At 42.1% G+C, this 23,336-nt stretch overlaps 2 protein-coding genes across 6 annotated transcripts in view; one reads left to right on the top strand and one right to left on the bottom strand.

Moving 5' to 3' along the window:
- LOC127388675 (amine oxidase [flavin-containing] A-like) overlaps positions 1-1,649 on the top strand; it is a 39,795-nt gene extending 38,146 nt beyond the window's left edge. The window contains exons 15-16 of one of the 2 annotated variants that reach the window (XM_051628439.1): positions 291-445; positions 1,124-1,649. In XM_051628439.1, the coding sequence (XP_051484399.1) occupies positions 291-445; position 1,124 (156 nt within the window). In that variant the 3' untranslated portion in view covers positions 1,125-1,649. Of the gene's footprint in view, positions 1-290 lie in introns of both variants that reach the window. The other variant, XM_051628434.1, reaches the window with a different exon arrangement.
- Positions 1,650-5,923: 4,274 nt separating this feature from the next.
- Positions 5,924-23,336, bottom strand: part of MAOB (monoamine oxidase B) — a 57,759-nt gene continuing 40,346 nt past the window's right edge. For 3 of the 4 annotated variants that reach the window (XM_051609095.1, XM_051609099.1, XM_051609098.1), the window contains 6 exons: positions 19,519-19,576; positions 18,441-18,538; positions 17,065-17,176; positions 15,403-15,465; positions 14,828-14,988; positions 10,443-11,943 (listed from right to left, as the gene is read on the bottom strand). In XM_051609095.1, the coding sequence (XP_051465055.1) occupies positions 14,833-14,988; positions 15,403-15,465; positions 17,065-17,176; positions 18,441-18,538; positions 19,519-19,576 (487 nt within the window). In that variant the 3' untranslated portion in view covers positions 10,443-11,943; positions 14,828-14,832. Of the gene's footprint in view, positions 6,160-10,442; positions 11,944-14,827; positions 14,989-15,402; positions 15,466-17,064; positions 17,177-18,440; positions 18,539-19,518; positions 19,577-23,336 lie in introns of those variants that run through there. The other variant, XM_051609097.1, reaches the window with a different exon arrangement.

Here is a 23,336-nt window from a genome sequence, read left to right as displayed (position 1 = left end):
CAGAGCCTGGGGACTGCAAAATGCAGGGAATCAACCTAGTTCTCCCCAGTCCCACGTCATGGCTTTAAGCTAAATAGAAGCTCCTTCCAGTCACAAGTAACTCTGCCTGCGTTGCCCCATTGACAATGAAAAACAGGCATTTCACAGCCCTGACCTTCCTTCCTCTCCCTGATCTGGTCCTCAGGAAAACCTATGGTCTCCCCAGCCTGGGAGGGGGGGAGACGTTTGACACCTCCCCACTCACATGGTGAGGGAGACCCTGCAATGGCACCATCTTCTCTCTTCCCCAGGATGTCCCAGCCCAACCATTCACCACCACCTTCTGGCAGAGGAACCTGCCGTCCGTGCCAGGACTGCTGTGCCTGCTTAGCTCTACCGTGTGTCTCACCTCCGTGGCTGCTGTGGTGCTGATTGCCTGTAAAAAGGGACTACTAATTCGAAACTAGTGAGGACCACACATCCGGTGAAAGATGCATATTTCCTCTTCTTCCCTTTTACCTGCTGAGTGTCATTTTTTTAAGAGAAGTGGCATGGATGGCTGGAAAGGGCAAAAGTTGTTCTCCTGGTGATTTTTCTTTTTAGTACCATACTTAATGCATCAAATCTACTGCAGTTGCTACCAGCTAAACAGAAATAAAACATCTGTGGGGGAAATTTTCAATTTTGCCTTTTCCTTGTCCATTTGTTTTGATTGGACATGATAATATCAATTATGTATTATTAATATAGGCAAGGCAAATGCAGATCACAACCTTCCTGAAAGTCAAAGAGGCCTTGGAGGATGCATTTGTTTCCACTTGCCACCTTTGTTTTTTTACCACACAAAATAATAAATGCCTTCATGTATTCACCTCAATTAGCAGCTCAGAATATCTGAGGTTATTCCCATAACATCCTCACTGCATGGAAGAGATCAGCATACCAATCAGACGTAGAATTGCCAAATTAATTTTAAAAATGCATTTGATTAATTATTAATCATTGCAATGTGAAAATCAGCCACGAACTGGATGAAAAGTGGTGATTAGCACGAAGCAGCTCACTAAATTATGAGAGAGGAAGCGCAAGTGGCCTTTATTCTGCCTGCTACCAAGCAAACATCTGTGTTTATCTGTTCTTTAAGGTGTCTGAGTCGGTGCAGCAGGGCCACAGCATGGATCTCGGCTACCTTCTGGCCCAAGAGCATCTGATCCAGCCCAGTCGTTCACTGTTGAAGCAGTGAAATTACTTAGCAAAGTTAAAGCCCCTCTGACTTGCAGCAGGTGCTAGCTGTCATTTTCCAAATGGCAGCAGCTTCCTGGCTCCCTGTCAGTTTGCTGCCCCTCATTTTACTTGTAATCTGTACTGCCTTCCTCCAGTAAGGAGAAATATTTTGGGGGGCTGAATTTGGGGGGCCTTGTAAATTACAGCAATTGGATGCATCTGCCTGTTCTGCTTTTATTATGTACATGACACTTAAAATAATCACTTTAGTGTTTAACTGAAGTCTGGAATATATGTTTCACAACACACCATCGTTATGCCATGAAACGTGAGCATTGTATGTGTCCATAAACTCAATTGTCATTCAACATGGGTGAAATGTGCCTTTCAATGGTCCTGAAAACTTGTTAAGAGGAGCTCCTCTATAAACTTTTCTTCAGATTCTTCCTTGCACTGTTTTTTGTGAGTTTCTGGAAGGTGTTTTTTCTCTGGTGTGTTAAGTCATTAGGCACATCACATGCAGCAGCCACCAAACCCTTGCTCTGCTCAATATGATCTCTATGTATATGCCAACAGAAATACCTACCTCCCCAAGTTTACTTCACTCCTGGCCTCTGCTTCAAACACATTTGTATGTTCTCTCACTTCTTTGTACAAAAGCCTTGTAGACACCATAAGTGCACACCAATCTCAGCCTTGGTGCTGGTAGGCTCCAAACCAAAAGCCATTTCCAGAGGGAAGGGGTGCTTCAGCAGCCCCTTCTCATCACATGCGAGCAGGTGCTCAGGGTGCCATTATTAGCTACTGCAAGTAAAAGGTTGTACATTCAGTACCTCTCCTGAGCTACTTTGATCATTTTTCATATCCATTTGGTACAAGGATCAGGCAGCCACTACTGCTTTCTCTGGGGAAAAAAAAAAAAGCCTGAACAGATTATTTATAGTAAGACTGTCTACATTTTCAGCTTCAACTTTCCCATCTACCTTGAACTCACATGTACACTTCAAATTACCCACACTGGACAGACTAGTCTCAGAAGGAAGCAGCAATGTTGGATTTTGATCACATTACACTGTAGTATTAAATGCTACAGGTCATATGACAGGTTGAATTAGCATCCAACTTAGGAATATTTTAGAGGGGGAAAGTGATTAATGTGACTGCAGGGCTCCCTGCTGAGTTTGTTGTCCTCAGCTCTTGACATTACTGAGCAGAGATTGCTGTTCATGAGGACTACCCTGTGCATGCAGCCTGGCACAGCCACAGCGTCTGCACAAGGGCTTGGGTAGGGAGCACTGGCTCACTCCTGACAAGCCTTTTGTGACATGAAATGGTTCTGCACCATTACACAGTTTGCCCAGTGGGGATATGTACCCTGCCTGAAAAAATATTGTCCATGGCTGTTCAAAAATATTCATCCATACATGTATTTGTGGCTGTTAGAGCCATTCATTTTTGTGCTGGCTCAAAACTTGACATCTGAATTTCACAGCTTTTGTGTACATGTGCAAAAGGGAACCCAGTTCATCTGGAATACACCTGTGAGCCAACACTGTCCAGCCTCACTTTTCATCTTATCCATACCTATTTCTGTTGCAATTTGACTGGGCTTTTAATTCAGCTGCACTAGTCTCAAAATGTTAAACAGGACCAGCTACAACATTCCCCACTTTGTGGAGGAAAAAACAGGTCTCACTGCTGTGGGAATGGTAAGCATCAAATGAAATGAAAGCTATTGATTAAATTGGCATTTTAATCAATCATTTTAAACTCCTGCAGCTCCCAGGCACCAGCAAAAGGGCAGTTTTTCTCAGAGATTATAGACTAGTTTCCATTCTGCTTTCATGCCCTTTCTGACAATCAGAACAATTTCCCTGTTTAAACATTAAACATTCAGCTTAAATATTAAACAGCCAGGCATCTTCCTTAAACCAATTTTGAAACAGAATGGGACTGAGTTTATCACCACTGACAGCTCTCCAAGTGAGCTGCTGCTGAGGCTGAAGCACCATGGAAATATGGCTTTTTGCTGGAGACTGAGGAGTCCTCACCTGGGGCTGTGGGTGGGAAAGCCTTTTGGAGGCCTATTCTGACCCAGGGTGCTCAGAGCCCCAGCTGGTGAAGGAAGAGCTCTGCACTTCCTTGAGAGAGGTGGAAGATGCTCTGTCCTCTCTAGGTAAGGAGTGAGAGGGGAGAGGCCAAGGCCCCCATTAAGTCAGAATCATAGAATTATAGAATGCTAGGTTGGAAGGGACCTCAAGAATCACCTGGTCCAATCCTCCTAGGTAGGAACACAGTTTAGGTGACATGGCCCAACACCCTGTCAATCTGAGTCCTAAAAGTGTCCAGTGTGGTGGAAACCACCACTTCCTGGGGGGGAATCATTCCAGTGTCTAACTCTTCTCACAGTGAAAAAATTTATTCTGGTGTCCAACTGGGATTCCCCCAGCATCAGGGAGTCCATCACTCCATCAGCACCAGGGTGGGAACTGAATTGTAATGACATGCCTTAAAAAGAGGAAAGCCTCAGGTGAAAAGGCTGACGTTTGATGCTTGGAAATAAAGCAAAGACCAGAGCAAGCACTAGCAGAATAACCAACAAAAGGAAAAGAGAGAAAAAATAGACTAATCCTCTATACTAGGAATGAAATGACCCATCACAAAACAGATCAGGCAGTCCAAAATAAGCACGTGGAGATGATGCATGTGATAGAACTTGCCTCTTTTTTAATTAAATTGCTGCTTTTGCTTACACATACCACAGCAGCTGTGTCTAAACCCCTCACAGAATGTCATATAATTAGCCCTTCAACATTTTTGAGAGCCACAGAAATTAGCACCAGGAATGGGGAAAAACTCCTGTGAGACTCTCATACTTCCCACCTTGTGTCTGCCCTGCTGCCCTCGGCTGCAGCTCTTGTCTGTGCACAGCAGCATGGCTGCCCCCTCCCTGGCTGTTGGCTGCCATCCATCAGCCCCATGGGGACAAGAATGAAACAGAATGGGCTGCTGGGTTGTTGGGAGCCAGACAGGCAGGAGGTGTGCTGCTGGCTGGCTTTGTTTGCACCATCAGCCCAGCGTGGCTTTCCGTCCTTCATCACCTGCCCATCACACACCCCCCAGAATGACCAGCATAGCACCTGGCAACCCAAACCTCTCTGGTTGGAAACCCACCATGTGAGAGGTCTGGGAATGGGCCACCATCAAGAGGAGAAGTTCTGGATTGCAGGGGCTGCATGCTCAGTGGATGTGAACCTCCTCCCCGGTCAAGCAGCATCTCTCCAGCTGTGTTCCTTGTGCAGGACCAGGAGGAGGCCTGGCCAGATTCACTCAGAGTGCTAAAGGTACATCCAGCCTCAAAGCCTACTCTGGGCACGCAATTGCAGCCTGTGCCTGGTCCGTTCAATAGCTGTTTGCCACTGATACCGTCAGTCAGTGCTTGATCCAGTCTCTGGTTTCATGCTGTTTGAACTCTTTTCTCAGGATGAAACATAGCCCCAACCACTGGCACAATTTTATGGCATATTTGAATAAAAACACCAGCCAAGGCAATGTGCCAACCTTGTGCAGTCTGACGGGCCATAACATGTGGGTTTCCCACCAGTTGGTTCCCATGTCTCGCTGACCAGGTTCTGCTGCCTGACAGTAAGGGCTTTCCCTGGCCAGAAACCACGCTGGGAATAACCTGAGAGCTGATTTTACGTTCTCTGCAAAGAGTTCATCTCCCAATTCCTGACAGCAGCATCAGGAAATAGAAAAATGGACAAATCTGGGGAGTCCTCTTCTGTGGAAAAATTATTTTAGTCAGTTCTCTTTCTTTTGGGCTGTTTCTCTTCCTCAGAGCTGTTGGAAACAAGCAATTTCAGTTTGTAAATGTTCCCTGTAATAGTTACTTTCCACACACATAGAGAAAGTGAATTTCATCTTGGTGAAAATCCAGGAGGGGAAATTAAATGTGTTCTTTGTTAGTGAACTGTAACTTTTTCTTTTCCCACTCAGCTCCTGCATTTGGCAATCAATGCCTTGGGCTCCAGCTGCAGTTCCTGTTCTGTTCTTTATTTATAGCACTTGGCTTCCTAGTTTCTGTTATCTGTCTTTTGCTCTTTTTGGTTTGTTTTTTGAACTCATCTTACACAGCAGAGAGAGAATAACCCGGGACACAAAGAAGAAGCAGTGAAAACATGTTTTCCAAGTGATAGTGTATTACTTTCAAGTGGAAAGGGAAGGTTTAGCAGAGTGGTGCTGGCCACTTGCTGGGTGCCAGAGGAGGTCAGTGGTGCCTTTGAGCTGCCTGTGTCCTCTTCCAGGGGTCCCAGGAGATGTGACGTGCCCCAGCCTATAACCATGAATGAATCAGATGGGACTGAGTTAGCACTGCCTGTGACCTTACCAAGCACAAGACTGATGTCCTTTGCCACCTCTGTCTTCCCACCATCAACTCTTGCTCCATGAAGTGTAACTGTGAGCTCCACTGCCACTCACAGGGCAATGAAACAGCTTCCACCCGAGATGGGGTTAGAAGGGAAGCAAAGGACGTAATTACCACTTGTGTTGGGATTTGGACTTCCACAGCCAGATCCTTCACTTGAAAATTTGGATTGTAGCCTGAGCACCATCATTTTCATCAAAACGGTAGCTAAATCCAGGATGTCTGGCCAAATTTCGAAAAGCAGAGCCTAGCACATTTTTTTTTTATTTTTTTTTTGTCTTGGGGGGGGCAACCACTGTCAGCAGATGCCAGCTGCAGACAGTTGTGCTGCACAGCAAGCAGCACGGCACAGCAGGGATCAAGGCTGAAATAAACGCTGCCATCTTCTGGCTGCAGAATAGCACTGGTTTATCACTTCACAAACAAAAATGCGGCGAAAGCTTAACACTTAGATTTGTGGAAAGGTCTCAGTGGGTATTTCTGCGCCGGTTCTTATCATTGCTGTTGGGTCTCCAAAATAACGAATTCTGGAATGGAAACATGAAAGAATGTTCAAGCTGCAGTTTTCACCCATTTCCAAGCTCTGATGTGCCACATTGAAGGAAGCAGAGAAAGGCTGGCTCCATCCCTGCAGCTTCTGCTTCCCAGCACAAAGCCAGTCCCTGACAGAAATCAGAGAGATGAAACGGCTGCTGCAGCTCCCCTCTTCCTGCACTGCCAGGCTTCCTCAGAAGTCTTCAGTCTTTTCCTAAGTCTTTTATTTAAGCCTGAGTCTTTTCTGTTGCTTGGTAGCATGAAGGAGCTGGGAGAAAAGTGTAAGCACAGATCCTAAATGCACCCAAGCACTCCCCTCCTCAGAAAAGGGAGTTCCTTTGGGGGCAGCTTGCTTTATGGTTATAGATAGATGTGTTGGCTCAAATATGCAGCCTCTGAAAAAGCATTCTGGCCAAACTCCAGCTCATAAAGAAATGACTGGGAAATGACATGGTTTCTAATTTAGTTTAATATTCTCGTTCCAATTTGGGCTGAATTGGCAAGTTGAGGCTGGAGTAACATGTCTCCTTGATTTTGATTAAGTGCAAGAATACATTTCAATTGTTTAAGGTAGTGATCACACAGCCTGATGGGACATCTCACTGCCTCAGACCTGGAATAGAACTTTCCACATCTGAAATGATAATGTAATTTCTGCTAAATGCAACACTGCTGTGGAAAGTGTTTTCTTACAACTTGGAGCATATGCAAATTGGGAGTGAACAGCCTGAGAACTGACAAGGATGCCTCAGTGCATATGCTTCCTTTTCTCCCTTCCTTTCCTCAAAGAATCTAAGCATTTTCAAGTGCAGTGTTGAATCCCATTAGACAGTGGGGCAGGAGTGACCTGAGCCATTTGACAAACCCAATCAGCCAAAGGCTGGTGTTTTTCTGCTGGGAACTGCTTCCTCAAGTGCTTCTTCAATAAGTCTCTGCTGAAGCAGGGAAATGGCACTCAATGAGGCCCACCCAAAATTACTACTGGCATTCAACGACTTTACGCCCTTGGGCAGGTGAGGCTGAGCTGCATTTCCTCAGAAGCTTTTTGCTGTAGGTCAGATGAATCATAGAATCACAGCATGGTTTGAGTTGGAAAGGACCTTAAGATCATCTAGTTCCAAACCTCCTACCATGGGCAAGGACATCTTCCACTAAACCAGGTTGCTCAGGGCCCCATCCAGCCTGGTGTTGAACACTTCCAGGGATGGGGCTTCCACAGCTTCCATGGGCAACCTGTGATAATGTCTCACCACCCTCACACTAAAGAATTTCCTCCTAATGTTTAAACTAAATCTTCCCTCTTCCAGTTTTGATCCATTACCCCTTGTCCTTTCACTACAAGCTGTTGAAAAAAAGCCCCTCCTCAGCTTTCCTGTGCTGGAAGGCTGCTATGAGGTCTCCCCAGAGCCTTCTCTTCTCCAGGCTGAACAACCCCAACTCTCCCAACCTATCTTCATAGGAGAGGTGCTCCAGCCCTCAGATCATCTTCATGGCCCTCCTCTGGACTTTCTCCAGGAGCTCCATATATCCTTCTTATGTTGGGGGAACGGATTACTTGGATTTGGATAAGGTTTTTTCCCCCACCCCAGAAGTTTTAGGGTTGTGGGGAGGGAGTCTACAGACCCTGTAGATGCCAGAGTAAATGGAGCTGGATGGATATTGATTGTTTTGTTAGGGCTATTCCACTAAGGAGGGAGTGTAAAAATTGCTAACAGAAAATTCACTTTGCACATACCAAAAACCAAGCCTGGGTAAAAGCTAATAACCCTTTACTTCTAAATCAGAAAAACTATCTCTTGCAGTCTCTCAAAACATGGAATGGACTGTCTTTGACCTACAATGGACATAAAAAACTCAAAAATTCTTCACTTGCTTCTTTCAGCAAGGCCAGTAGGAATGAAAAACTGGGATGAGCCAGCATGGCACTGGGTAGAGATCCAGTGGACAAGAACCTTAGTGTGTGTTTCACAGCTTATCACAGCTATTTAAAATTAATCTTGGAGCTTTTCCAAGCCTAGCTGCAGAATAGCTTATTACTACTGATTGCACAAATCAAACAAACTAAAATCAACTTACAAGCCCTTTTATGCCAGTGTACTTTTTTTTACAGCTTAACTTAGCACTCTGCTGCTAACTGAAGGCTTTTCTAGGAAACACTGCTAATATTTTAATAGACTAGAATTTCATGCCTTTTTCTTTCCAATGACAAGCAAAAACATTGTACAGCCTGCTTGAGTAAAGGACATCTAGGTATTAACATACATGTGCAGCCACCTATTAACATCCAATTCATTAACTTGCATCACATTAGATTCATGGGGTTTGCATTCTCCTTATTTGCTTTTCTCCAAAGCTAAATATCCCAATTAACTATTTAAGCACCAAATTACCATCAGCTGTTGGTGGGAGGTAGAAGCCACCTAGTTTGGTTTCCAAAGTGTCTCTGTGCCACCTGCACGGGGCTGGTTGAGAACACATGGTCTCTGGAAGAGCCACCACCGTTCAGAGCATGAGCTGGAGGCTGGCTGCCCTCAGCTGTCTGAAAAGCACAAAGCAACTGTGTTTCAGCTCCTGAATTGCTCTCTAGGTCAGTAAACATCATGTGCTCTTTGAAAACATTTAACCTTGTAATTAATGTCTGCATAACAAGTGAAACACAGTAGATACAAAGTATCTTCTCCTAAATCGAGTTCATCCTATGTATTTGGTGCACATAAATGAAATACTGAAACCAGAAATCCTACCAATTCAGGCATTCTTCTACACAGAGAGTGAGAGAGGACACGTCTGTCAAATTCCTCCAGTCCTACATGGTCAGCTCCTCTCTCCCACTCACTGCAAAGAGGAGGATCAGCCAGACAAGAACTGTGTCTTGGCAGCACCGTTGATGCAAGCACCTCAAACAAGGTGGCAAAAAATTGAGCCCTAATGTATTGGTTTAAATCTAACAGAGAGCATCCCCTTGTTTCCAGTAGATACCAAACTGTATGCTCATTCTGTAAAATCTGAGGCCAGGCTTGCCTTTCACTTTTGGTTGCTCTTTTTCTGAAGCAACTCTACAGTCCCACAGGCAGTTCATCCTGCCTTAAGCCAGAAGGCAAAACTCATTAGTCCCTCAAACATTTCAGGATTTGCTTCAGATGAGTAGATTGTTATAATTATACAAGACAAGAAAAAAATTACCCTTAGTTCTCATACTTGAAGTGAGTGGTGTATAATTCAAACAATTTGCAAACACATAGCTGGTTGATCTATCCTCTTCTAAAAAATGAGTGGGATTTTTATTGGGTTTCTCAGCAAATAATATTAGTATCTTATATAGGCATTACACAAAATTAATTTTTTCTGTATTAGTCTGTCCAAATTAATTTTCTACACTGAACTGCTGGAAAAAATGAAGTGTACCCCTAGCTGACATAGTCTCTTTGATATGCATGCTGAAAGCTTTGTAAATAAGTAAATAATAATTCAGTACCTCTTCTGGGATGCCACAGGATATGTCTGAACAAAGGGTTAAAGAGGTAGTTCAAATCTGACCCAAGGCAGCAATGTTTAAGAGTCATAACCATTTGTGAGCTGCTTTGAGGGCCTCTGAAATGCATTTCTAGTCCTGAAACATTTCTTAGGGGACAGAGGTTTTATAGAGCATGCAAAGGATTAGCTGAGGATATTTGCTTTCATGGTATTTGTGCTCCTTTACAACTTGTAAGTAATACTGAAAGTTAAGCCTATACAAAGAGCACTGCAAGCTTTTGATGCGTTTTTCATATGGATGGTTATGCTTTTTCTAGTAGTGAAAGACTGTTTTTGTGAAACACAGGTCCCTTCCCAAGTACCAAGTTATTTTTCAGTTGCATTATTTCTCTAGCACTGACACAGAGCTGCCGGATGAAATTAAGGCAGTGACTTTTTGTGTCTACGTACAGGTTTTTTTCTGTTTACACCACAGAGTATTTGGTCCAAGGTATTTTTCTTCCCATGTTCAGTTATAGCTGCACCCCAGCTGTCTTTGAATCATAAGCAGCTATAAAACATATTCTGATAAACACAGAGGTGTGAGAGAGGTATGTTCATGATGGGGACACTCCAAATCCACCTGCAGCAATAAAAACTATTATCCTTCTCTCCTTCTTCTTTACAGAGCTTGCTTTATTGAGAAGGCTGAAGACATCTCACTGGCTTCAGCCTGAGATGTCAAATGTTGGTACTAAGTAATGCTCACCACCACAACTAAGTCAAAAGGGGCTTCCACAAAAGAAAAGCTTCAAGCAGTAAATACAACATGACAATATTTATTTATTCTAATTAAGGTTAAAAAAAGTCCACAGCTGTCAGATAAAAATATCTGCAGAGCCTATTGAAAAGGGAACTTAAGAAGGAAACCAAGGGAAACAGTCACCACAGAGGCACTTGAGAAAATGCTACAGTTATAAAAGGCACAAATTCATCTCACACACAGCATATATATTCCTGCAAAGTGAAGTCACTCTTTTTTTCCAAAACACAGATGCAGGCATCACTGAACAATGACCTGTACATGACCACAGGAGACAAGCTGTAAGTGGCAGTCTATGACAATGCCTAAAGGATTTGACTGTAGAGATACTATGAAAGAAAGACTGCTTTGGCCATCTCATTTTTATCTCTATTGAAGAACAGACTGTTAAGTTCAAGGTAATCTTAAGGTGGTGTAGATAGGAGAGAGAACATTAGTCCATTTAAACACAGGTCAGGTTTATATGGGAGCATTTGTAATCTGTAATTTAAGTGGGTGTGCCTTTTGCCTGAGAGCAGTGGCAGATCCACTGTCATTTAATCCTGGCTTCCTTTTGCATCCAAGTACATTTGAAGGACATACAATTCTTTCTTCCTCAAAAGTATTTTTCTTTCATGTCTTAAAAAAACCCCAAAACTAAAAATTTCTGCACTTTAAAGTCTACCTCAGTGAAAACAATTATCTGACTGAGGACACAGGAAGATTATTTTCAAAGACGTCCCTAGCTTCTCCTCCAGACTTTGGGTTCCAGTGAGGGACAATGTTCAGACATATACTTAATTGCGACTAATGTATTTGTTGTTTTGACAGCAGATGTGCTATTTGGAATCAAGTTCTGCATTGAGAAAAAAAATGCACTAGTTAGAGAAAAGACAAGGGGCTGCCTCAGATTGTGCACTTCATTGTTACTGCCAAATAGTTTACATGATTAGCTTTTGAGTACTTACATTAACATAGATTTTTAGGCCATGACCTGACATCCTTTGCAGTATATGTTGCTATCAGAACAGTGTACAAACAAGTAAATCTCTTTTTTTTGCAGAGTTTTAAGAACCTTACAAAATATGCATGGTAACATAAATCAGTTTATAAGAGACAAATACAATTACTTCCACAGTTGTTCCTATAACATATTTTACGAAGCTGGTAAAGTGCCAGAACTTTCACGATAGCAGATTTCTTATCAAACAGGTTAATAAATTAAGAATATAGCATGACTGGTTACCCATTAAACCAGAATTCATTCCTCTCTTTGAAGGGTTGGCATATAGGAATTAAAAAAAAAAAAAAAGTAAACCAGTTACAACAGTTTCCTCTACCTGTGGGGAAGCAACTGGATTCTCTACATACATTTGTCAATTTTCTCATCACACTGGCACCCACATAAACAAAGTGCCACATATTCCTTTTATGTAGAAGATGTTGAGGAAATAGCAGCAAATCCTTCTTTTTAATCCTGTAGTGGTGATAAACTCCACAGCACTATCACAGCATGACACATCTGTAAAGACAAAGAGACCATTCCTAATGCTTTGGCAGTCTGGAAGGAAGAAGCCAGAGACTTTTGAGGGCTAAAACAAGTGTTGCAATTCAGACCTCCCAGCTCCACTAGATTTGGCTAGAAATCTCAGGGGAGATAGTTTGGGATTTTAAGTCGCACCTCCTTTTAGTAGCAGCAGAATAACATGAGAAATTATTTCAGATTTTTTTTTTTCCATTTTTGTTTCACTTTGAAATTAAGAGTAATAAAGGTTTCTAACTATAAATGTTTCTTTGTTGTTTTGTTTTTTTTTAATTGACCAATCTCATTAAAAGCTTTGGTTATGATTCAGTTCAGTCCTAACTATATCTAACTTCTGTTTTTCCTTGGATTTTCTGCACAATGTTTTCTTGTTAGACTAAGAAAACCTCTGCCAGATTCAGGAGTAAAGAAAAGAGATTTGGGGCACAAATAAAACCAATTTATCCTCATTAGTCTCATGGACCTGCTCTCCTTCAGAGATCTGAAGAATATTTCTAGGGCAGAAGCAGGACTTGAATTCCAAACAGTTTTGGCACAGAAATAATCTGCAAATGCAGCACTTTATATGTTAAGTATGCATTCACTGTCTAGCACTTAAAAATATTGGACTAAGGCTTTAAAAATGTCTTCCCCAATTTAGGTTCCTATGCTTATTTCTAGCCTGAGAACAGTCTGAGTTGCAAAAGCAATGAACTTACACAGTTCCCAGCTTTCAGCTCCCAATTCATTTAGTAAATAAATCACACAGAGAGAAAGTCATGTAGGAGCACTATGTGGTAGGCAAATGTCCCAGCCAATTAGTGCTCTATATGATACAATGAGAAAGGCCATATGTACACGGCTGCACTGTTCTTCTGGCTTAAAGGTATTTATGTCTGAAAAGTTCTCCTATGCATTTTAAAAGGCTGTTATGCGGATATTCATTTGCGATAAAATCCAAGATGCTGCTACAAGAAGACTTTGAACTGGCACATCAGGTTAAAAAGAATGAAACCTAAGGGCCAGAAACTGGTACCCAGCTCACCAATATTACAGTTTTTAAGTAGTTCAGGGGATTTCCATGGGACTATCTGGAAAATGAAGTACTGCCCTGCACAAGCAAGATCAGATGCTAGCCCAAAAGGTCTGCCTGAGACCAGTGAAACAGTTCTACCATCTGCTCACACCAGTTGCTGAATGTATTCTTATTATGCTTCTCTCCCTGGCTCTTACTGGAATGTAATTTTTTACATATAAATCGACACTGGTTGAAGGGAGAAGTGCAACAAACAGGCTCAGAAAAAATTCAGTCATATAATCTTTCTCAAACTTCATATGCGCCAAACCCTGCTCTCCGTTATACCTGTGATTTCCTCTTGTGTTGGGTGGATGTAAACCAGCAAAAATACCTAGATCAAGGTCCTGTGAGGATGACAGGTAGGTATCTAAGGTTTTGGTGGCTGGGGGGTTTTCTGTTTTTGTTGGTGTGGCTTTTTTTTTCTTTTTTTTTTCCTTTTATTTTTTGAAAGGTACCAAGCTAGGGAGGGCAGAAGCACTGACGTGTGACCATCCTATCCATGGTTCTCTTTGATCTCTCTATCATTTAGGTCCTTGATTAGTTACCAAAAGTGCAGAGTCAGTGTCATGCAGCAGAGCAGAAGTGGAAGTCCTAATCACATCAGTATGGTTGTTCGGAGAGACTGAAGCTTCGCATCAGCTGTTTAGAATGAAACACTTGTTGGGGGGCAGATAAAGCTTGGAGTTTTTTTATGCTAACACTACAGTTTCCAGCCCATTATGCCCTACCAGGCAAAAGACAGCTTCAGGGTGTTCCAAGTATAAACTTATGTAGATGAAAAAAGGAAGGAGATAAGACAATTATATAAAGAAGCTTTTATGGACAGCTCTAAAACTTCCTGTAGTAAGCAGGTTAATTTGTTCTTTTGCCATTGTGCAGGAACTTAGGGAGCTAAAAGAGGACCTCAGAGGAAAAGGGGTGTCAGACAGGGTAAAAAAGGCTTGAAAGGCTGCGCCTGTACCATCACATTAGCACAAAGTTCCTCGTTCATAGTCAGGTCCAAAAGCCTGATCAGCCTCCCCTTGCACACATGAGCTGTAGTCTGGAGCCTGCCCATTTTACAGGCAGAGGAGATCTGATCCCACACAGGGATGGACTTGACTGGGACATATGAGCTCTGCCATTCCAGGCAGTGTGAACACAGCTGGGGAGCCTGAAATTCAGCTCCATAGCCAAAGGCAGTAAAAAGTTATTCTTTAACTCACTGTAGAACAAATATGCCACTGGAAATCATTACAACCTGTGGTCACACTTGCATAATCTGGATGGACAAATTCAGCCTGACTCGTCCCCTAGGTGCTACCTGGGCTCTGGACATTTGGGTGAAATATCAAAACAATAAAAATATCCTCACCAGAAATTTGCATTATTCTTTAAGCTATGGATTTCTTTTCCTAGTCTACCACACAGAAAGGCAGAAAATCTCTGTTTACAACTAGAGACGGAAGTGCCTGTGAAGACATCAGGGTCTGGTTCAGATACAGGTGTAAAAACAACTGGCAATCTCATCAGATCAGACTTTATAGAGCTGTTCTGTCACTTCTGAGATCTGGATAAAGACCTTAAGGTGATCAACAGAATACCCTAGAAATTCAACAACAAAGTTACTGCTAGAAGTAGGCATGGATTCAAGGGGTTCTTTTTCAATATCGATACTCACCCTTTATCCCTCCCCTCTAGCCCCTTCTCTGTCTATTGTTTTCTCCTCCTCCCCAGTCCTGATTTGATTTTGGAGACAGGGAAGTGCATGCCAAAAATTCTCTGAAAAACCTAAAACCTCTCAACTGTGAGGCTTTGTGTCAGCACCTTTTTCAGTTTCGAACCAGAAGTCCTTTTTTGTAAGCAAATAATCCCACCGCAGCCATGGAAGTGAAGAAAGTGGAAAATCCAAGCAGCTTTAGCAGTCCCGGCACAGATGGCAAGTTCCTCTCCCAAAAGGTTGTAGTGATGGGCAAAGCTGGAACATCCTGTGGGGACAGCATCCACTATCAACATAACATCTCCACTGTGAGGGGCAGGATGTAAATCAAGATATTCTTGCAGCAGAAATGGAACTGGGTTGAAATAGTTGACATTGTGAAGAAGTACAGTGTGTCAACATTTTTTTCTCAGTTCAAGGGAAGAGGAAGAGACACATGGAAAGGATTCATAGACTACTTAAAAAGAACAGTTATCTCCAATCCTGTGTTACAGAGTTTTCAGATGGGTGTCTTTTCTGAATGTCTATCCTATTCCTGTTTAGGGAAGGGCAGTTCTGGTGAGTAATGGAAAGTTTATTGTGGCTTTGGTTTAGTGAACTTAAAATAAAAACCAACAAAATTTCATCTCACCAGCAAAACAGCAGAAAGAAAATAATCCTATCAAACTACAGAAAGACTTACAGTTGATTCAGGTTCTGGCTTCCAGATTTCACTGTCTGGGATTTTCCTCATAGCAAACAGTATCTGAAAGTAAATAACATTTCCTAGTAAATACCTTCAAAAGGGACAAAGGGCTGATTTCAATTTTAGTTTTTAAATGGCATGATGAAGATAACAATTGAGCACATAAATCTCTGTGTACTCATATTTTAAAGAAAACTTGACCTTTGTACAAGTCATTTCTGGGGAGGCCTGATATTTAATAAGACACTCATCCTAGTGGAAAGAAGAAATAGTAACAGAAAAACCTCTCTGTGCTTAGTTAGCCCATGTGAGATATCAGAACTTGAGTGGTCCCATGAGAGCAAGGTAGTATGAATATGACTAGCACTTAAGTTTACACTCATGGCTAAATGAGGCATGCATAAACTAGCTACTGCATGGGCAACCAATGTGGCCAGGAGTAGCTTGGTTTATAAACTTTAACACAATGTAGGAAGAGGAACAGAATCCTGAGAGTGATGACAGACGATTGCTTTCAGACAGAGAAAAGCAAGACTAAAAATAACACCTTTGCAATGGGAAACTAAGCCTTCAAAGTACCAGTGACACCAGAGATGAGAAGTATTGCAAAGATTATCTGAAATGATAGTAATGAAAGACAGCAAGATTAACTTCTACACTAAAATAAAACTGAAGTAGTGATATTAATGTTTTTCCTATTCCAGGCACTTGCAGATTTAACAAGTTTTGCCATCTTTTATGATCGGCTTTTATTCTAGACAAGATTCATGGACCCTGTAAACTTTTCAATACAGAACAGTAAGAAACACCCTTGGACTGGATTTTAAGCATTTTTTTCCTTTCAAAAATGAATGAGGAAAGAAAAACACTTGGCAACTCCTCTGCTGAGGCCTATGGAGCTTTTGCTGTAATGCCCTTTTGTCAGCGAGGTGATGTAACACTACCTCTGGAGGTTTTCAGAAACAACTTGGGTATAACCTTCACAAATGGAACAGTTTAGGGACAGCTGATCCCTGTCTTTTAGGGGAGGGTTATGGACTAGAGGAACTCTCCATATCCCTTCCAGGACAATTTCTGTTCTGTGAAAGTAGTTTTTAGCCACAACATTCCCTTCACCTCATAAAACAAAGATGAAATTTGTTTGGCTGCTCCATGAACAGTAATATTCCTGTAAGTATCTGTGGAATTGGCATTTTCTCAGAAAGATAATATTTACATTCTTGTAAATTTACATTCATGTAGGACTGTCTCAATGGTATATCACTGTGTCAATGGTATTGCTGGAACAGTTGAAGAATGGACTGGCCTTGGTCTGCAGAACTGAACTGTTCCTAGTGAGGCCAATGGCCATGATCTCTCAGTATGATGATTAACAAAGTGCCCATTTTGGGGATAAAAAGAGGAGGTGAGACTTGGGATTTCTGTGAGAGAAGAAAGAATGACATTCCTGGAAACAGAGTTACATGAAACAGCCAGAGCCCTTTCTAAGCATTTGAAATGTTAAGTGCAAAATTTTAGTCCTCTTGGATGTCTATCCCCTTTGCAGGAATTTGCATGAAGATTTCAGAACACCTGAAGCTGTCAACACTCACTTTCCATTTCAACTCCAACTAAAATATCCACAGGATATTTGACAGTGCCCTGGGCTTGTGTCTGTACCTCTCTGGCAGCTCTTTCTCCAGCCTGTACAGCTCCCTCCATGTATCCGCTCCACTCAGTGGCTGTCTCTGTGCCAGCAAAATAGATCCTGCCAATGGGCTGCCGAATGATCCTGGAGGGACAAGCAGAAAGTCAAATCAGCCATATCAGAAAAGGTAACTGAAATATCGAGGTTAGTATTGGAGTACAAGTGTTTTAAACAGCAAGCACCTAAAAAATAGTAACTTTGGGTGAGTTGAGCTGGAGGGGGAGTCTGCATTGCATTTCATTTCTTACAATAAACACACCACTGTTCATATTTTCTAAACATTAACACCGCAAATGTTGCAGTGTTATTTTTGGTTGTGAATCCAGTCTTCATAGGTGTGAAGGACAATTAGCTTGAGATGAGGCTTATTCCACCTTATTATTTTAGCCAGTGTCATAAATACCAGTGCCAGACATTACTGGTGAAGTGTAGCATTCTGAAGTGCATTCCCATGATATCTAAAGTAACAAGAAGAAGGAAGAAGGAAGAAGGAAGAAGGAAGAAGGAAGAAGGAAGAAGGAAGAAGGAAGAAGGAAGAAGGAAGAAGGAAGAAGGAAGAAGGAAGAAGGAAGAAGGAAGAAGGAAGAAGGAAGAAGGAAGAAGGAAGAAGGAAGAAGGAAGAATTCTTTTACGTTGTTTACCCAATTTTTGCCAGAATTTGCAATAATTATTATTAAAATTATTTTAAAAACTAAGGCCTGCATATGTTTTTCATTACAACTGCTTTATAACTCTAAGTCCTTTTTAAATTGTAAAAGCTTATATTTCAAAAGTAGGGCTATGCCATCACATTTAAAACTACCTATTTTAATTCAATCACTATCCTGACCTGCATGCTTTTTTCTTTTTGGTAAATCTTATTTTCATGCAAAAACTTATGTTGGAAAGGACCGTACACAATGGCACACTGAACACCATATTAAGCCTTCACTGCTAAAAGGAAAAGAACACTCCAAAGAAATCACTCATTACTGTCAGTGTTGGCAGGAATTAACTCTCTGACAGTATTTCTAAAAGAAAAAGCTAAAGATGTGTTGGAAATTGTAACACTAATCTCAAGTATCCAGTTCTGTAAACAGATCGTGAAAACTTCCCAACTCCCTTCCAAGAACTTAGCTGTATTCACTGCATAACAAAAGTGAATAAAACCCCCTACTGATAATGTACTCATCTGTCATAAAGCCCCACTGAGACAAGTAGAAGGTTGTGATACCTCTTTAAAATATTCCCAAGAGATCTTAAAGGTATAAAGTGAACAGTGACAGAGAATTTCTGACCCTTTCTGAGGATATTTATTAACTTGGTCTTATCTTACTACTCCAAAGCCCACTATAAATAGACACTGTACCTTCCATACTGAGTCATTATGCCTGGTGGGAAGTAGGCTGTGTAGCAGCCCCCAGAATACTGCTCTTCACACCAGTTCTTCTCTTCATAATGCACTGGCTGTAAAACAGAGATTAATTCACTCACGGAAAAGACAAATTCCTGAGAAAGCTGATAAAAGAACAGAGGAGACAGCAGAGAAGAATAGCTTATGATTTCTTACATGTCAACATCTGACAAGATGAGCACGTGCAACAAGTCTCTTAATGCAGCATGGACGCAACACAATCAGCCTTAATTTTAGACACTGTTAGCTATTTTTTAAAACCTACCTAATCTGGCTGCTGTAAAACATAAACCTCTTAGCTGTCAATGTAAATTTATGCTTGAGCACAAATTTATGCTTTGAGTCACATAAAGCAAAACTAGTCTCTGTTGTACATAGGTATAATACTTGCAATATGTGCACTGGATACATATACGTACTGTTAAAAACATGAAGCATAGCAATTGCATGGTTCTGCATCCAATAATGTTTTTAAAACTATACAATCTCATGGCTGGTGTCTACACCTTTTAACTCCTGCGAAATCACCTTAAAGGATAAAGGGCATTGATCATATAAACTAACTCTGAGATCACAGAAATCCTATCAGTTATTTATCATTACAGCGAAGATATGGCAAGGGAAGGGCAAACAGAAAAAAGACATGCAGCAATGGACCTTGTCAACTAGTAAGAGAGAAGAAAACTTATGCTCAACAGACTGAGAGGGAAAGGCACATGTGTCACATCTGAGGAGAGCTGAGATATATAGTGGCAGCACTGTGAACACCACCCATGAAGCTGGCCAAGAACAAATCTGTCTTTTACCTGTTTCACAGGCTCATTCTTAACTTCTCTGTCAAGCATAATCAAACACTTGCCATAACTTCCTCTCCACTCCTCTACAAAGGGCAGCAAGTCCTCCCGTAGTAGGTACCTTTTACAAAATACTACACATTGTTGTGCTGGAGCAGTGCTGCATTCCAGTTTCACTCTGTCCTTCCCCAGCTCAACAAGTCTGACAAGAGACACTATGGTTTAGATTTTATGCTTACATGTAAAGCCTCCTCTGATCCCAGAACCTTTGCATAGAGCTCACACAGCCTTGTCTTCCTGCAAAGAGAAAAGCAACAAAAGACTTCTGTGTAAGGAAAGAAAAAAATCACCTCTAGCATGTCCTAGTTTTGAGAGAACAATTATTAATACCTGCTTGAACTTCAGAGTTCCAGCTTTTTGGGATCTATTCTAATTGCTCCATCTCTGGATCACTAGAAATAACTCAAACTCCTGTGCTATGTAAGTGTTGGTTTTATCAGCAGTTATGCAAGCTTACCCTTAAGGTTATCTCTAAGTACCCAAACTCATATATTATCCAAGTTCCTCTGGGATGTCAGGAAAAGAAAGCACTAAGGCATTGTGCTTTTTTGCATTAGCACATAGTCTAACTTACGGCTTGTACCTACAGAGATGCAGCAGGTATTGATAGCCAGTACTATATTCCTGTATTTAAAAAAAAAATCCTCTTGTTTTTGAGTCCATAAATCCATGAATATACTTCATTCTGCAGCAAACCCCAAATGCAATTAAGTTTGTTCCTACAAGCTTTGGGGTCTTACCATTTACTCCTAGCTGCACTGCACCGATTCCCAAACACAGGGAGATCAAGAGGAAATAATAGTCAACACTTATGAAAAACAAAGATGCAAACACAACACCTGAAAGACTTTCATTTCTGAAAGCAACTCCTGTGCTACACAGAAAGCCATGCTGGATACAGAAATACAGCAGTCCCAGCTGTACTGCAAGGGCTACACTTACAGTTACAGAAGCATGTGAGGAGAGTGCCCCTATATACTGCTGCATGAAGCAAGGCAGCTATACAGGAGCCCAGCTATACCCATGAGCAGCTGAACTCAAAGAATGCTATAGAAAGAGGATGATGAGAAAAAAACCACCAGGAAGAGCTTAAGGGCTTTGAAGGTGTCCTCTGCAGGCTGGGGCTTAGGCAGAAAAGTGAAGGTTGGTACAGTATGGGAAGAGCCATGGCCCTGGGGTGATTTTGCTGCTGGTAAGCACAGAGGAAGGAAGCAACCCCTTCCTCATGCCCCAAGGCAGTGGACAAGGGTCAGCCTGCTCCAGAAGCAGAAATGCACAGCAACACAATGACTGGCCAGGAGGGATAAGAGAGCAGCAGGGTCTATGTATGAACATCCCTTTGTAGTCAGGGGGTGACATGAATCCAGCAATGGCCCTAACAAAAGGGATTGTTTCCTCCATCTCTCTCTCCACGTGGTGATCGTCATCTCCTGCAGACTACTAGCACCTACCCAGTGTCTGAACATAATAAAGCCATTTTAACAGCATGATCCAGCAAAGCCTCTGCTGAGGTCCATCCACCACCTCTCACAAATGCCAACTGGCTCCTCCTTTAAGGGAGGAGGTCAGTAAGACCACGAGGCTCCACTGGAAAGTAAGTTATCATCTGTGGACCCATCTGGTCTGCTCCTCCCAGCACCACAACAGGGATGAGAAGGAAGGAATTATTCATCAATAATAAGGTATCAGTGGACTGAAAAAACCCATAGCAATGCAGTTTCTAAAGCGCTGAATCATACCAGCAGTAATCTGTCACTGAGGATGTCCCTCCTAGTAAGAGCAGTCCTTGCAGATGGGCTGGTATCTCTGCAACATCTGCACTTTTTATCCTAGAGCAGTTTAAATAAATACTTATTTATGGATTTATGGCTAATGCTAGCATGGAACATACAGAAAATGTAGTGAGTAAAATCCTTGTTTCTTGGCTTTGGACTCAGCTGTGAAACTGCCACCAGCACTACATAAGAGGAATGTTATGCCTGGAGCTAACTCAGTAGGGTCCTGTTGAGAGTTACACCACACCCAGCGTGGCAGAACTGCATATGCAGATAGATACTCAGCTTTTCTCCCTGGTCTCTTTTTCCACAGCAGTGTGTGACACCTTCATTGCACAGAAGTGCAAGGTAGGGCGTGACCTAAGCACTGTAATTACCCATTGATACTTGGTCTGGGAAGACCAGATGGAAGGCAGCAGTGAGTTTTACTCCCTTATGTCTGGCTTAGGCTGTAGAATGGTTTCCATCCCCTCCCACAACTGCTGTTCTCAGCCATGATTTAAGATAGCTGCCATGGACTGTACATCCTACTCTTGCTATCCAAGAATTACTGAAAACCTTGCCCTGTCAACAACATAACAAAGGGAGAGCCCAGCTTGTGCTGACAGGAAAGCACAGCATCTCAGCAAGATGCATCCTCTGCAGGGTGCAACAAGAAGCCCTTCCTTGGCAGCGATCCCTCCCTGCAAACACCATAGCCCCCATCTAAACAACAAACTGGCTGCACCCTGAACATACACTGGGAGAAGTCAGGGGTGTGTGCTCTGCCTTCTCCTGAACCCTAGTTTCCACTGTAAGGTGAGATGTGTGCTCACATGCAGGAGAGAAGCTGCAATGCAGCCCAGCAGTTTCCCACCTTGGCAGACTGTGACCGGGACTTTAGGAGCCAGAGGCATCCCCGTGCCCTTGCACCAGGGTACTTCTATCGGTTACCAACCCAAGCATACTTAACTATTAGTTACCAAAGCAAAGTTCTTCCTAGTCTATGGTTTATTCCCTAAAAGATGAGAGTTCAAAATCCTTTTGTTTAAAACTTAGTCATAGCCAGCAGCAGAGTCAGAAAACTGTACTCATGTTTTTAACACCCAGGGGAAAGCAACCTTTCCTTAATGATGCCTTGCAAGCAGCCAGGACAGCTCTTCATTTCAAAGAATGAGGACCTGTTCTCAAATACCCCAAATGCTCAGTTGCATCTAGTGTATTGACACACAGTGCAAGACACCATCTGGTGCTAATGATGGCTTAAAATGCTGCATTTCACAATACCTACACTACTTTTATTGTCAGTCACCTGCTGGAGGTCTTTTTCAAAGCCTGAGTGCTGGGGAAAAGGCTGCCTTGTCCATTCTTGCCAAAATTAAAAACACTGTGTGGTACTGGGCTATCACTTGAAAAGACTGGGACATTAGACCCATTATCCACAGTCTGCTAGACTACCTGCAAAACTAATCTGAGTTGACTGTGTCCTCTCTAGTTAGACTAGCTATTACTGTAAAATGTTTATTTGGACACAGTATTCCTTGTGGCATGCTTTAAAAACAGAGGTATTTTCTCCATGTCAAAATAAGGTTCTCCTCATATCCACACTCCCTACTTGTAGCTTTAATTTGATCAGATACTGTGAATCAATGTGATGGAAAAAACTCATTACTGTGTAAATTCTGTTTTAGTAATAAACAAAAAAGCACTATTGTATGCAGAGACCTGTATCAACAAGACAATAAAAAAGATCTTCATTTGTGCCTGAAAGGGATTTTTTCCTATAACTCAGCTGGAAGCAGCTTTTGATTCCTTCATGATGCAAAGGTCATGTTCATGGCAGCTACAGCAGCCTCAAGGTTGCACTAAATTACAGATGATGAAAGGACTCTCCAGGGTGATTAGAAAGAAAAAAAAAGTCAAGCACAGTGGCCCAAATTCATCCTTTCTGACAAGCTTTCAAAGAGCCAAGTGCACTTGCAAGAAGCCAGAGGGATAACAGTGGGGAGGGATGAGGCTGGCCCTGGACACTTTCCAGTGAGGTCAGCAGAATATCTACACTACTTTCATAGTCAGCAGCTTAGAGCAGTTATTTTGCAAAAGTCATATAAGCAGAGCAGCCCCGCTGGAAAAGGAGAACCAGAACCTGAGCATGTCCAAAGAGCAGGGACTAGCTACTACATCTGTTGCCTGTTTATGGGAATTTTGTGGGGTCTTCATTCAAAAACAAGTAAGAGATCTTC

Source organism: Apus apus, chromosome 1, assembly GCF_020740795.1.
Source record: "Apus apus isolate bApuApu2 chromosome 1, bApuApu2.pri.cur, whole genome shotgun sequence".
Lineage (NCBI taxonomy): Eukaryota > Metazoa > Chordata > Aves > Apodiformes > Apodidae > Apus > Apus apus.
The sequence above is the reverse complement of the archived record's forward strand: the minus strand, read 5'-3'. Positions and strand labels throughout refer to the sequence as shown.